Source organism: Gymnoscopelus braueri, assembly GCF_963280865.1.
Source record: "Gymnoscopelus braueri genome assembly, chromosome: 2".
Classification (NCBI taxonomy): domain Eukaryota; kingdom Metazoa; phylum Chordata; class Actinopteri; order Myctophiformes; family Myctophidae; genus Gymnoscopelus; species Gymnoscopelus braueri.
The window spans coordinates 41,352,659-41,367,658 of NC_137604.1; the positions used below are offsets into that span (position 1 = coordinate 41,352,659).

At 40.8% G+C, this 15,000-nt stretch overlaps 1 protein-coding gene across 1 annotated transcript; it reads left to right on the forward strand.

Annotated features, from left to right (window-relative positions):
- Window positions 1–5,743: 5,743 nt before the first annotated feature.
- On the forward strand, window positions 5,744–12,050 carry LOC308095599 (kelch domain-containing protein 3-like; the record flags this gene model as incomplete). The annotated part of the gene is made up of 2 exons (XM_080442650.1): window positions 5,744–6,833; window positions 11,875–12,050. The coding sequence occupies 2 exons, from the start codon at window positions 5,744–5,746 to the stop codon at window positions 12,048–12,050; spliced, it is 1,266 nt and encodes a 421-aa protein (XP_080298776.1).
- Window positions 12,051–15,000: the final 2,950 nt, after the last annotated feature.

The window sequence follows — 15,000 nt, forward strand, 5'->3', positions numbered from 1 at the left end:
GCGACATAAAGCCTGTCTCAAAATATGATGAGCATGCTAAAGTTGTAAAATCACTCACTTGTTGTCCTAAAGTCCAATCTAAAGTTACAAAACTTGTAATTTCACTCTCTCTCCTTTCTCTAGTTTGCTCACTCTCTTTTTGCTCTCTCCCTCTCTCTCTCACACACACACGCACACGCACACGCACACGCACACGCCCACGCCCATGCACACGCACACACACACTAGGCTTTGACTTTTACAGGGGCCAGTTTCGAATTGCAGCCTCCTGTGCTCTTTTAGAGCGGTTTTGAAGGAGAGTAGGGATTTACACTCCTTTATGACTCAATAGATTTATTTGTGACTAAGCCTGGTCATTTAGTGTCATTGATTTAAATCTGATGTTGTTGCCACCAGAGGTGGCTGGAGCATGTTTTCTCTCTGTATCGTTTGACTGCTATAAAATATAAATGATAGACATTTTTCTCAATGATGATCGATTAGAATTTCAAAGTCAATGAGCTGTGTTCTGATCTGAAAAGTTAACATGATGGGAATCTAGATAGAAAAAGCCATTTACACTAACATGATGGGAATCTAGATAGAAAAAGCCATTTCCACAATTTAAAAAAGAATGCACATTTCATGTATCTTATACTGTAAGTAAATGGAGATGGCAAGTGTATTACTATCAGCATAGCACCAAGTATTTTGGTATGAAAACCTGCAAATTTGCCCATCCTAAATGTTAATCCTGCCTACGCCAGTGCGAGACTAGCTCCTCGTTAGAGCATGCAGGTTTCACACAGTCTAAATTAAACTACTCATAAAATAATTAGGGGAAATCTAAAGGGTCCTTAACGTTTTCTGTGCGCCAAGCAAGTTGAATAAAAATTGTGTTTTCTAGTGTTTAGAGAAGTATGGAATGCTTATTGTGAACAATGTATCAGTGAAAGATGATATAAAACATATATGTGTACATAATATATATTTTGTTTAGTTGAAAAGATTACACAAAAAATGGAAAATAATTTAATTAAAAAAGATTATTAGCCATTTTTACTTTGTAGCGGAGCAGTATTTGACCAGATTGTCTATATACTTTGACTCAAGTATGGGGTTGTGTACTTTGTCCTCTTAGATGTCACACTCCTGACTGACGTTGATTTGGTTGTCTGACTACCTCCACTCCAATTAGACACGAAAATGCCCACTCACTCTGAGTAGCCTACCTTATACACAGAATAGCGTCATGATGGGGGCAACATTCCCGCCTTTAACTGGCAGTGTAAAAGGCGCAAATGATAGTGTCTACAAGTAAGATAAAATAATTTAAAACATAAAATTAAACTTAATTGATCCCAGTGGAGAAATGATGTTGTTACAGCCTGTAGAAAATTACAGATAGATAGAACCACAAGAGAGGGTTTAGCAGCATCAAACTTCAGGAGGAAAGAAAAGTTAAAGAGACACAGGCTGCATCACTCTCTCTCAGGTACCTATAAGTACCTCTAAATGGGTGTTAAAGGCTGGTAATACCATATGCTTAAATCCCAGCACTCATTCGCAATGTTTTATAATCATCTCACAACTCTATCACCGTTTTACAACAGAACAAAATAAACTTCCCCATTAATTAGAAAAGGCAATTAGTTGAATCAAATGAATGATAACAGCTAGCCACACTCCTTCCTTCAACTTCAGCCTGAAATGTCTTATTAACCTAAGTGCCATTCATTAACATTGCGTGCATTCATATTGTATTTCTCACACTGGACATCCCGCATTTCCCATTCCGCCACAATTACACAGTGATTAAGGATTAAGGGATCCTATCCTGTGTTTAGGAGTGGTTAGAGAGATGAGCAATTATTTTTAGGATTGTATTAATTCAAATTACAGTAGACCCACTCATGCCTCACTCAAGACTTTGTCCCAAGGACCACATCATTCTATTCAACACCACTGCACCAAGATAGTAACTAGTCTCTTTGGAGATAAATAAAATACAGTTTACTTTAAGTAATTACCTTGATTCTTTATTAGATGCTATAAGTTGGGTGATGCACTGGTAATGATAATGATATGAGATAATAATATGAGATAAATATGGGTGAGGGAAGTTACAATAGCAGGCAGTCCTGCGTCTATCCTGTGTCTAGAAAGAATGAATACTGCTGGAACTGTTTCCTACACAATTATACTTAATCAAATTAGTAGAAATTGTACCACAAAACTCTGTCTTTTAACCAACTCGTTGTCAGACCATTCTTTAGACAGTTAACCGCTGCCTGATGAAGACCCTGTTGGGTTGAAACATTGCACTGCCTTTTAGTCAATAAGTGGGAGCTGTAATCCAGGGTGAGGATATATATCACTGTTTTCTTCAAGCCTCATGAACCTTTATCCTGCACCTGACCTAAAAACAGAGAGGGTGTGAATGCAACCACTGTGCACTGTTAACTGAACAGAGAGCCAAACTTGAGTTTTCCAAAACAATTCCTCCTGGGGGTGGTGCTAAAATGTGCAGGTTTATTTGATTCATCATCATTAGTGGGCCTATTGTCAGCTCGTCTCAAAGGTGCCGTGCTTATACCACAATATACACTTTCACTGGATGCTTTAAAAAAAGACTATAAACACTGTTAATTTAATTAAATCAAATGTAATTAAATGTGAGTCAGCATGACTCTGCTTTGGGAATCAGAATCAGAATCAGAATCAACTTTATTGTCGATTCTGATTCTGATGTCTTCGTGGGGCTGCAATTTACAGGAGAGCTGGTCCGGACTGCTAGGCACCTAGACGACCACGGCCCACCCAGGCCCACCCATGGCTGCGCCCCTGTAGTGGTCTACAGGAAGCCGAGCAGAGAGCGCACATCCATTTACATAGATGGTACAGCATTGGAGAAGGTCAGCAACAATTCCTCAGCGTCAACATCACTGAGAACTCACCTGGGATGGACACACCGACAAAGTGGTGAGGAAGGCACAGCAATGCCTAAAGTATCTATGGCAACTGAAGTCTGAACCTTCTACAGAGGTACCACTAAGAAGACCCTGACTGGCTGCACTGTATGGGAACTGTACTGACCTCAACCACAAAGCAATGCGGACAGCCAAGTGCACAAGTGGGTGTGAGCTTCCCTCCATCCAGGACATATACGTTGGACGTAAAGACAGTAAAGCTCGCAGGATCATCCCAAGTCCAACCGCAAACTGTTTCAGATGTTGCCATGTTGCCAGTGGCTCCGGAGACATAAGGCAGTGGTTGCTAAATAGCTACTACTTCCACCGGACAATCAGGCTTGTGACCAAACAAACCACAGAAAAACTAAACAAACGGCAGAAACATTAAGAAACCTTGACCCTTATAAGGACTGAGTTTCCTGAAAGCCAGCTAAGTCCATGTTATCAGCATTCTTACCATTTTGGACATGTCATCATAGACATTCTTTTTTAAATAGTGAAAATAACCAATTTGCAAGCTTGTATAGATCTTCTATTTTTGCTATTAGTTTTATATTTTTAATTATATTAAGTATTAAATATGGCTTAAATGATTGGACACTCTAAAGTGTGTCTCATTGATGATATATTTGTTGTTAAAGAGAGAGAATAGCACAGGGGAAAGAACGCAGCCTTTTGGTTAGCCTGTGCTCAGTGAATACAACTGACATGCTCCCCTGACACTGAACGGCAGGAAAGAAAGTCTCTGATCCAGAGAACTAACCTTGTATTGATGTTGAGATCAATGAACCTTTCAGGAGAGAATGTGTGTCTTCATTAAATTGAAAGCTGAGCAGAAATCCACGAAAAGGACCCTGGCGTACCCTTCTGGATGCATAAGCTGTTTCTTGACTATGTTATTAAGCAGAGTCAGCACAGCATCGTCTGTGCCTCTGTCGTTCTTATGTGAACTGAAGTGGCTCTAACGTGGTGGCCACAGTGCTGGTCAAGTGACTGTCCAGAACTCTCTCCATAGTTTGACACAATATGGAGGTTATTGCCATATGCCGAAGAATTATTTGACATATCTGCATGCCCAGCTTTTTTTTTTGGTACCTGGTCTGATTATTGAGAGATTCCATGATGTGTGGGACTGAACAACCTTGCAAAAACTTTTTTAAAAGATGTACTTTTAGACCATCTGGGCCAGTGGTCTTGTTCGGCTTCGGTTTAGAAAGTTTAGAAACTCATCCTCATTGATAAATATTGATGTCTCTGCAGGGAGATTTTGTATATCTCATCACATTCTGTTCTGCCATCTGTTGGGTTAAATCTACAGTAAATATTGTTCTGGTCAATAACAAAGTTTTGACTAATACTTAAAGGAATATCAAACTTTTTACTGGATCTGCCCATTAATGCGTTTAGCCCCTCCCATAGTATTACCAGTTACAAAATTCTTCTCCAGGATTCCCCCTAAACTGTCTTATTTTCTCACACAGTAATACAGAGAGTAACCGTCCTTTCATTGCCAGCTTTTTAGCTGTTTTGATATCCAGGACTTTTTTATTTAGGAAAATGTGCACTGTTCTAATTTCAGACATACTGTACATTAGAATTGCCAATTATAAAGGCTTTTCAGTTGTGTCCAAGCAAATACAATTCACAAGCTCTCGCTCTCTGACACTGACATAAGTGTGACTGCTGCCCAACAAAGACATTGCTCTACAAGAGATCACATAAGTAGTGGGAGTAATGTTTTACACCATATTCACCTGACCCCCCAATAGATCTCTCATACAGACAGATCGTCATGACCATGCTTATAAGTTACATACCTGTATATAAGCAATATAAGATATCAGTCCTATTGAAGCAAGGAACTCTCTCACCCCAAGAAAGACACCGAGTGCCATTCAGTAAGACAGACAGACATTGATGTCTAAGTATCTTCCTACAAAATAAATGATTGCTATTGCACACAAGTACAGAATTGAAAGGAATTACTAATCTGAATCATTAAACCAACAATGAAAAACTCTCCTGATATAAAGGAAGTAGCATGCGATATATACTGTAGAATGAACAAACGGAGGGAATACTTTATAAACCAAGTTCAGTTAATTAGACTTGGCTTGGAAAGTAATAATACTTTAGTATAGCATACATGAACAACCGGCTTGCGCAAGTGCAGTACTACAATAAAACATTTGGCTTACATTGTTATGTCACCTGTTAACACAAACAACTATTGTATAACAATGAATTAGGCTAACACTTGTTTTTTCAATCACTCACACTGGAATAAGGTTATGAAGGGCAGTTTGTGACAATGACGTGTCAAGGGAAAGGCAAGCTTCACTTGTGTGAAACACATGTTAGCTAGTTGTGCCCCAGAAATCGTTGTGGCCAGCATGATTAACGGGACTGTTGTAAATCAACTGTAACCAATACACTATAAAATATACATATTATGTTTCAATACAATAACACATAATACTGATACTATTCACATAAATAACCACGCCTTTTTTTACACAGTGACCACTGACCATTGGAACAGACACAGGATTTCCAGAGTCTGCCTGGGTTTAGGTTGCTGAGGCAATCAAGTTTCCATATTGGGTAGAGTAACAGGCATCGGCTTCCCTGATTGGCCAACCCAACCATCGGCTTCGTGGATTGGCCAAGGGTCACGTGATGTTTGTGCCGCTGTTCCAATATAAGTTGTAGCGCACGCAATACAACACCATTCTTGTACAGGGCAACCTTTGAAGAATTAATTTTTAACCACTGTGGTGCAGGTGTTAAAAATGATCCGCTGGTCCTTGCATCTGAAAGGACCAAAGAGAACACATCATGCTGCTGTGACAGTGGGGCACAAGGTGTACTCCTTTGGAGGCTACGGTGATGGTGAAAACTCCATTTACGACATGGGTCAGATCGGGGTGCATGTCTTCAATACAGTGTCTTTGCGCTGGATGAAATTGCCCCCAGTTACAACTGGAAGGGAACATCCCCTTGAGGTTCCATCCCGGCGCAGGGGCCCAACAGCTGTGCTGATAGATGATATAATCTACATCTGGGGGGGCGAGTACTGCAATGAGCTTTATGCATTTGATGTCAACACCCATAAATGGTTCAAGCCAAAGATTGGGACTGTTCCAGGGGCGAGGTGGGGCCACTCAGCCTGTGTGTTGGGCAAGGTCATGTATATCTTGGGAGGATTCAATGAGAAGACTGAATGCACTAATGACATTTATAAGCTGGACACCACCACCATGGTTTGGTCTTTAATTAACACCACAGGCACTCCACAGGCTTTAGCATATCATTCTGCCACCATCATTGGGACAAGGATGTTTGTATTTGCATGCCAAGGGGACCAGCCGGGACCAGACTACAATAGCATCAGAGTGTTTGACACAGAGACCAACTGCTGGCTGAGTACGCCGTCTGCACAGCTTCTTCCGGAAGTACGCTGGTGTCATTCAGCCTTTGCCTACAATGGAGAGCTTTACATATTTGGTGGTCACAACTTTCTTCTGGACCGTTTCTTCAATGATCTATGGAAATTAAATCCAAAGACCTTCTCATGGAAGAAGGTTGAGCCCAAGGGGAAAGGCCCGTGTCCATTGATGTCTAGGATGTGCTGTTGCATGATGGGAGATCGTATCATCATCTTTGGAGGATATAGATACACTCTTCAAGCTGCGTCAGTGGATGTCGAAGATCTTAACGAAGACGATGCGGAGCTGTCTGACCTGTACATCTTAGACTTTAGTCCTAGTCTGAAAACGTTATGCAAGCTAGCAGTAATTCAATGCGGTCTGGTGCAGTCGGGACTCCCACACAACATCAGGTGGGAACTGGAAGCTATGACTACCAACGGCAACAGCAAAAGTGATGAAAAGAAGAAAGATGACAATTTGACTTGCAGCACTAGAAAAAGTGCTCCTCGGAGCACAGGTCTCCGCCAGGTCAGGTAGGTTATTGTGAGCCAGCAATGTTTGGAATTCGCCAATCAGGATGGAAAAAATTGGACGGATCCGTCTTGATCACTTGACTATAGATGTGTATAATGTGCACCGTTTTGCGTGATGTTTGGACAAAATTAGTAGGAGTAATATAAAAAGAATGCTTTGAAAAAATCGGCCTCCTGGTGGCGCTATAACAGGGCAATGTTAAAAGGGTGGCATTTGTTCCTCAATGTAGTGCGAATGTGCGTGCAAAGTTTCACCGCAATCGGACGCTGCATTCATGATTTGCAGCATTTTGTTCAAAACGGGCCAGTCCTGCAAACTTAGGCAATCTTAGCCAATCAGGATGGAATGTGGAAAATCAAACAGATCCATCTTGATCACATGACTGTAGAGATCATGTGTAACGATTTGCGTGAAATTTTGATAAAGTCTGAAGGAGTAATATTTAAAAAAAAAAATTACATTAGTCGGCCTCCTGGTGGCGCTACAAAAGGCAGATGTGAAAAATGCAGGGCAAAGGTTTTTCCATGGCCTGGGAGTGCGCATACAAAGTTTTACACAGATCGTGCAGTATAGGTGAAAACATGAATCGGCCTGTTATAGCGCCACCATGAGGCTGATTAAAAAAAAACGGCCTGTTGGTGGCACTATAACAGGCCCATATGAAAGATTTGGGGCAGAGGTTCTGCTCTGGCATCCAGGGAGTGTGTGTGCACAGTTTCGCTGCAATCAAGCCAACGGTGTCGGAGATCAGCTGTTCACAGACGGACACGGACGTACGGACGGATAGACAGACAGGGTGCAAAACATAGTCTCGGCCATGCCTTTGGCTGGCGGAGACAATGATAGTATCTGTGAGTTCATCAGCATTCTGGTAGAATTGAAATAAAGTGCCCCATTTAGTCTCCTGGAAGCACTCTTTAAAATCAGACCACACCTGTATTTGTTTGGTGAGTGGTGACAGATTTCACTCTCCTCACCGCAGCTTTGTATTTGGGCAAGAGATGAAGTACATTGTGGTCAGGTTCCCTGAGGGGAGGTCTGTATACTGCTTTAAAAGCATCAGGGATATTCCCACGATAGCAGCAATCAATAGTCCAGTTTAGATGAGCGGTCAACATATTGCTGGAGAATCCTGAAATCCTTATCATTCACCTACAGTACAAGTAAAAAACTAAAATACGCATGTAAAAACATATGCGTAAATCAGAAATCAGATTTCAGTATTTGTTTCAACTGTTGTGGGTACCGGGCTTTTTTTGAAAGGAGGCATGTATAAGAGAGAGGCCTATATTTCTATTTTTCAAACAGATCAGAATGAATAAATCAACATTTGTATTAGCAGACCGGCTTGTATTAGCAGACCGGCTTGTATTAGCAGACCGGCTTGTATTTGCTTGTTTCAACAACGCCCCCGGTCATTAATAGAGGCCTGTTTTTTAATTGAATTGAGGTCTTTATTAGAGGATAAAAATGTTACGGTATCTTTCTGTTACTTCTCTTCTGTCCTTGTCTGACCTCTCCTTATCACCTTCTTCTCCTACTCACATGAGCTGGTAATGTATTGGACCTGGTGTTCTCTAGAGAGACTGATCCCCCTCTAACCCCTCTGTTCTCCCCTTCATGTCTCTGACCACCACTTTCTAATCACTCTCCCACCTAAACCTATCCACCTTCATTCTGTCACCACTTGAAAGAACCTGAGGTCTCTTGAAGGACCCTACCATTTGTCTGGCATTAGTAACCCATTGTCCACAACTACTTGACATACCAAGGTTTTTTTTTTTTACTTTTTGAGGAACAATTTAAAGGATCTACTCCATGAATTTAAAAAAAATATTTGATATTTAATATCATATGGTGTATGTCCCTCAAACCTTTTTCAAAAGGTTTGAGCCTAAATCATCACTCAGATATACTCATCCCAAGTCAATTGTCTCTGGCTTATACAGCACTTTCAGCTGCAATACTAAAACGTCCTCTTGGGCAGGGGGGGGCTACTGAGCAATTCTGTCTGGCCAGCATCAATGCAATGGCAATGCAAGTGATGTCACTTGCATTGCCATTCTGAAATGGCCTGTTCAGACACGCCCATTCTGAAAATCTCTGAAATGAGAATGAATGACTGAATGTTTTTGGGGGTACAAGAGACACTGGGGAGCCCAAAAAATACTAAAAACCAAAAAAAAAGAGAAATTCATGGTGTAGACCCTTTAATATTTATTCATGTTTGTGAATGGTATGAAAGTCAACTTGTTTAAGGAAAAAAGGGAAAAAATGATTATACTCTGAAATATCCTAAGCCCTCTTCACATGACAAGCATCAGGGCTCCAGCACACCACAGAGTCCTTCACATGATAAGTGAGCGTGTAATTGCAAGTACAGAGCGGGAGAATATGCTAACGGATAACAATATGTGATTTAAAAAGCTGGCAATTACCCGAAACGTCAAACCCTGTAGCCCTTTATTATTATTGACGTTGTGCTATGCATCACTTTATTTGTTGTATTATGTTATGTTTTAGAGCTCCGGGGACTCAGGGACACATTAGTACATGTCTACTACATATATCTCTTGCCACTTATCTATTGTGACCTCACACAGTAAAATCTTTATACGTTCTGAAAGGTCAGCACAAACGGGCATGAAGTTCAAATTGGTTGAATTTTGAGCAGTCCTGATGGATTTAGATGCTTTTCATGTGAAGGGGATTTTCAATCCTGTCTGTTTTACATGAAATAATTCCCATTTTGAAGTCAATAGGGACTGACCAATCATTTTTTAGCTATCTACATGGGAACGAGGTTAATAGAATCGTGGTTGTAGCTACGTGTCAGTGCAAGTTGCATCTCAGTTGAAGTTGAGGGTGAAGTTGGAGCTGTCTGTTAGCATAATATGGCCAGAAATTAGGCCATAGGTATGTTGAAGGGACATTAACTAATGCCTTAAATTATGAATATCCAAAAATACAAACACCTTTTTTTAAACGAATATTTGTGATAACACATGCTCAATCAATTGCAGCAATTTGAGGTGTATCAGTAACAAAGAAAAATACTAGAAAGTGTACTTTAATGTTCATATTGACTTCACTGGCCAGATTACCACATGCAGGTATATTATGAAATTGGATACTTCGTTAAAAACAAAAAAAAAAGTGTGTTTTCATAACAAAACATTTTAAGTAGATAGTAACAGTAATGGTTATTATACCAGTAAAGCAAACTTTTGTGGACTATGTGGTTGAACTTGACACTTGCTGATACTCTACTACACCTTAATCTCATGTACAACTCACTGATTAGTTTTTAGTTTTAGTTTTTGACCTTGCTTTACTTTCTGGTTTGGGGATTTTCACATAGGCCTAATCAGTGCCTGCGTTTGTTAGTTTTGATTCGGACTGATCACTTGTGTATGACTGCCTGGTTTTCCAGTAAAGACTTTTTTATTTCATTTCACCTTGTGTGCTGAGTTCCTTTCTTGGTGCCCGAGTCTCTGATCTTCTCAGGGTCGTTGCAGTCAGGCCCAGCATTAAAGGGCTTATAAACTGTCCATGTCTAGCTAACTGCATTATAATTATCATTAGAATCATCAGCTCATCTCTGGTCAACATTATACACTTCCATTAGAGGTCTAATCATAATATTAACTTTTTTTCCATCAGCTGAACTCAAAGCGCAAAAGCATAGACAATATAATAAATTTCTGTAGGACAGATTACTAGAATATCCATTAGTATTGTCAAGTCACATAAAAAGATAATAATGCATTCACAACATAATGTTTTAGGCTACTATAGGACTATATGCTGTAGAAGGCATATTATTATCATCAGCTCAGCTCAAGGCAACTATGCATTATACAAAACATTACTTGCACAGCATACATGAATGAAAAAAACACTATTAAAAATGTCCCATATTTTACTGCATGCTTTGTGAATTAATGTTGCTCTTTTGTTTGGAAAATAGTCACAGGTTCCTATGTTCTTTCAGCCACCTGATGTAACTGGTTGGAATTCAAGTTGGTTGAGATCGGCATTGAAGTTTATACCCTCCCCTTAATCAAAATATGGTATGTTATAATGGCTACTACGTCGATCTGTTTAACAACCAGAAATCAGCACAGGATCAAAGGCAAGAACAAAATAAGACAATATCAAAATATTGTTTTTAATCACACACTGTACAGTATAACCAAATCTATTGAGATGGTTTTAAAAAAACGATTCAAGATATGACACTGATTTGACGAGGCTGCAGTAGATCCAATGCAAAGATGTTTGACAGTGGAGGGACCTCTGTTGCCAGGTCTCCTCAGCACATTATTGTTTAAGATAAACTGGGCCGTTGCCATGACATCCCCGGGTATGGCACTGGGTAGCGAGCTCCACGTTCCCGAAATAGCCCAACTAAATTGTTTAAACGGATAACTGGGCATCTGGCCGCCGGCCAGGAGCATGCCCTGATGCCTCATGGGATATTAATGGAGGCCCTAAGCAGAGGCAGGTCTGCCTGGGAGTGAATAGATCCAGCAGCCGGGCACGGCACATCTCCCTCCATCAACGCTTGTAAATCAACTCTGCTGCCTCTGCTAATTGGCTGCTCCTCAGTCGGAGGATGTCTCCATTTTCTATTGAATTAGAGCAGCAAGGGAAGCTGCTGCAAAGGAGTATGTTGTAGCCGAGTAGAGTAGAAAATAGGTTTCCTTAATATAATCACATTCAGTCTGGCGTTCACATGTTACAAGGGATTTATATGCAGGTTAAGTCATAGTTGTGCAAGATTTAACACTGTGCTCTATTCTGCACTCTTAGTGAATACAACCTGCTCTTTCTCCTTTTCTTGTATCTCTATTTTTTCATCTCATTCTCATTTCTCATCATCTATCTCCCCTCCCTCTGTTTCTCTCCTGGTTCTGTCCATGCTGTTGCTTGATAAACATCTCTTCCTCTGCCAGTGGAGCCTCTCTCCTTGTCCATTTTCCCCTTGGTAAGTACCATGGGGCCCCTTGATGAAAGCCATCCATCAGGGCCCTGGGACAGCCTGTCTTCACTGACCACCACCACAGACCTCCTCATCTCTGACCACCAGGCTGTGAAGGGAGATCACCTTCCCACCACCATCAAATCATGATTTAATGCCTTTAATTTACACCGTCCCGAGTGCTGATCAGAGGGTCAGCGCAGGAGCAAGATGACAAGTGTGTAATAATGGTGTTTGCAGGGTGTGAGATGGTGTGAACTCTTCTGGGACTGGTGTACCTCATGGTATGCCTGCTATCAGTTTTCTGTATGGTTTTATCATATTGTTAAGTCAAGTTTATTTGTATATCCCTTTATCTCTGTCCCCTACAGTCTCAAGGGACTCTACAAGCTCACATTTAATAAAAACGAAAAACAAAATTACATTGTCCTCAGACCCTCAGTCAGGCAAGGAAAAACTCAAGAGAAGGAACCCTTGATGGAAAAAGACAAAAGGAAGAAACCAGGAAGGACCCCCTCCCAGGATATAGGCCTACGTAATATCCAAATGAATGACAAACAAAACTGCCAAAAAATAAAAGGCAAACATTCAGCCTGTCTACATGCGATCGATCTGCAAGCTCACAACGCGTCACAATGCGTCACAACGCATCACAACACACCTTTCTCACACAGTTCTGTTCCATTCAGGTGGGTTCTGCTATTGTACATAATATTTTGGAAGTAAAAAAAAATAACAAAAAACATTTTTGATTGTCTCCGCCAGGCCGAAAGGCATTGCGAGAGAGTATGTTTTACCCCCTGTCCGTCCGTCCGTGTGCGACCAGCTAATCTCAGGCACCGTCGGCCCGGTCGCTGCGAAACTGTGCACACACACTCCCTGGATGCCAATTCAGAACCTTTCAGAATTTTTCACATGGGCCTGTTATAGCGCCACCAGGAGGCCGATTTGTGCAAAACCCATTTTTTAATATTACTCCTACAGATTTTATCCAAACGTCATGCAAATCGGTACACAGTATCTCTATAGTCATGTGATCAACACGGATCTGTCAGATTTCCCATATTCCATCCTGATTGGCTAAGGTTGGCTTCCAAAGTTTGCAGGATTGGTCCGTTTTGAACAAAATGCCTCAAACTATGCACGCAGCTTGCGATTTCCGTGAAATTTCACACGCACATTCCCACTAGGCCGAGGAAGAAATGCCAACCTTTTCACATTGGCCTGTTATAGCGCCACCAGCAGGTCTAATTTAGCAGAACACATTTTTTGAACAAAATGCATCAAATCATGAAAGCAGTTTTCGATTGCCGTGAAAGGCCTAAGAATAAATGGCACCCTTTTCACATTGGCCTATTATAGCGCCACCAGGAGGCCGCAATAACGTACCTGACCTGGCGGAGACCTGTGCTCCGAGGAGCACTTTTCTAGTTTTTGAGTGGTGCCAACCACTCCTACACTTGACTTTGTCCGGGTGTCCGGGTGTCCGTCCGTCCGTATGAGCACGGCCTCTCTGTATGTTTGAGCACAGCCTCAACAGCTGCGGCTGATTGCAACACAAAGATGCAACCAGTTACACTAATTATACACACACACACACACACACACACACACACACACACACACACACACACACATACACACACACACACACACACACACACACACACACACACACACACACACACACACACACACACACACACACACACACACATTTTTGAGTAAAAATACTTAAAATTAGTAAAAATACTGAAAATGAGTAAAAATACTTAAATATTAGTAAAGATACTTTAAAGTTCCTAAACTGAGTAAAATACTTTAAATGAGTAAAAATACTTAAAATGAGTAAAAATACTTATACTTAAAAAAATACTTAAAATCTGTAAAAACATTTTAAAGTACTTAAAATGAGTAAAAATACTTTGAAGTCATCAAAGTCTGTAAAAAGTAACTAATTAAATGAACTCGTGAAAGGCACCACTCTCTTCACACTGGGTGTGATTTTTTTTTTCTTTCTTTCGGAAAATAGTTTTTTTGCACACATATTTTTTTGTAAATTGTTGCTGAAATATGTACTTGATCCCATGTTGTCTCAGTGCCTCCTTGCATTTTGCTGTGTAGGCTATTTGTTGTTGCAATGATTCTATCATGGTGAATCCAAGGGCATTTTCCCTCAATAAAGATTGTAGTTCGGTTCTTTTCGGCGAAGAGATTTCGTGTAGAGGGCAAAAGTTAAGAGACCAAGAATAGACCCCTGGGGGACCCCGGTCAATGAAGTATAGGTTTTAAGTGATTAATGTATTTTATCATTAATTTTAGGATGTGCTGCAGTCATTGCAGTGTAGCCACAAGGGAAGAGATGAGAGTGAATGATGCAATTGCAATTGAGATTAGTGTGTAGTAAATTGAAATGTGCTGAAGACGACAGGGGCATATGAAGACTGATGCCTTTCTGGATGATGGAGAGTGACAGGGTGAAAATAAAATGTAGTGTTGGCGGATATTCCCATGAACAAATAGAATGCACCAGCATGTGGAGAGGCTGTTCCGGCCCCGGCCGCCCACAACAGTCACAGGAGTAAATAAGCCTTCATTTCAGCTGTAATCCTTTAACACCAAAATCACGGAGTGGAGCTCTAATTGAGAGCGATGAAATGGTTGATTAATGCAAGCCCTTTGGTTTAGCCAAGCAGTGTGCAAAACAAATCAACAATGTGGGATTTATCTGTTGTTGCCATCAGAGGCGATTTATGGTTGTCATCATCATCACTTGAAATAATGTCATCGCAGGACATATGGAACAGTAAATCCTATTCCCAGGTCACTCGTTACTGTAAATGCACCTCCTACACAGGCAATCAAAGAGATAATTCATGTGGAAAGACGTTTCTCACACTCAGAGGATGGTAGGGACGAAATGCAGCAAAATATGAAAATCACCGCAGGTTCAGGGTAGAGGATGCGTACAGCATTTTGGAGGAAACCTTTACTAATTTTGTTTTAATGCCAATCAAAGCTTTCATGTGTTTCTGTGTAGATTCATTGAAATGTTAATGAAGTCACATAGAATACATGGAGAACTAGAGACTGATGATTA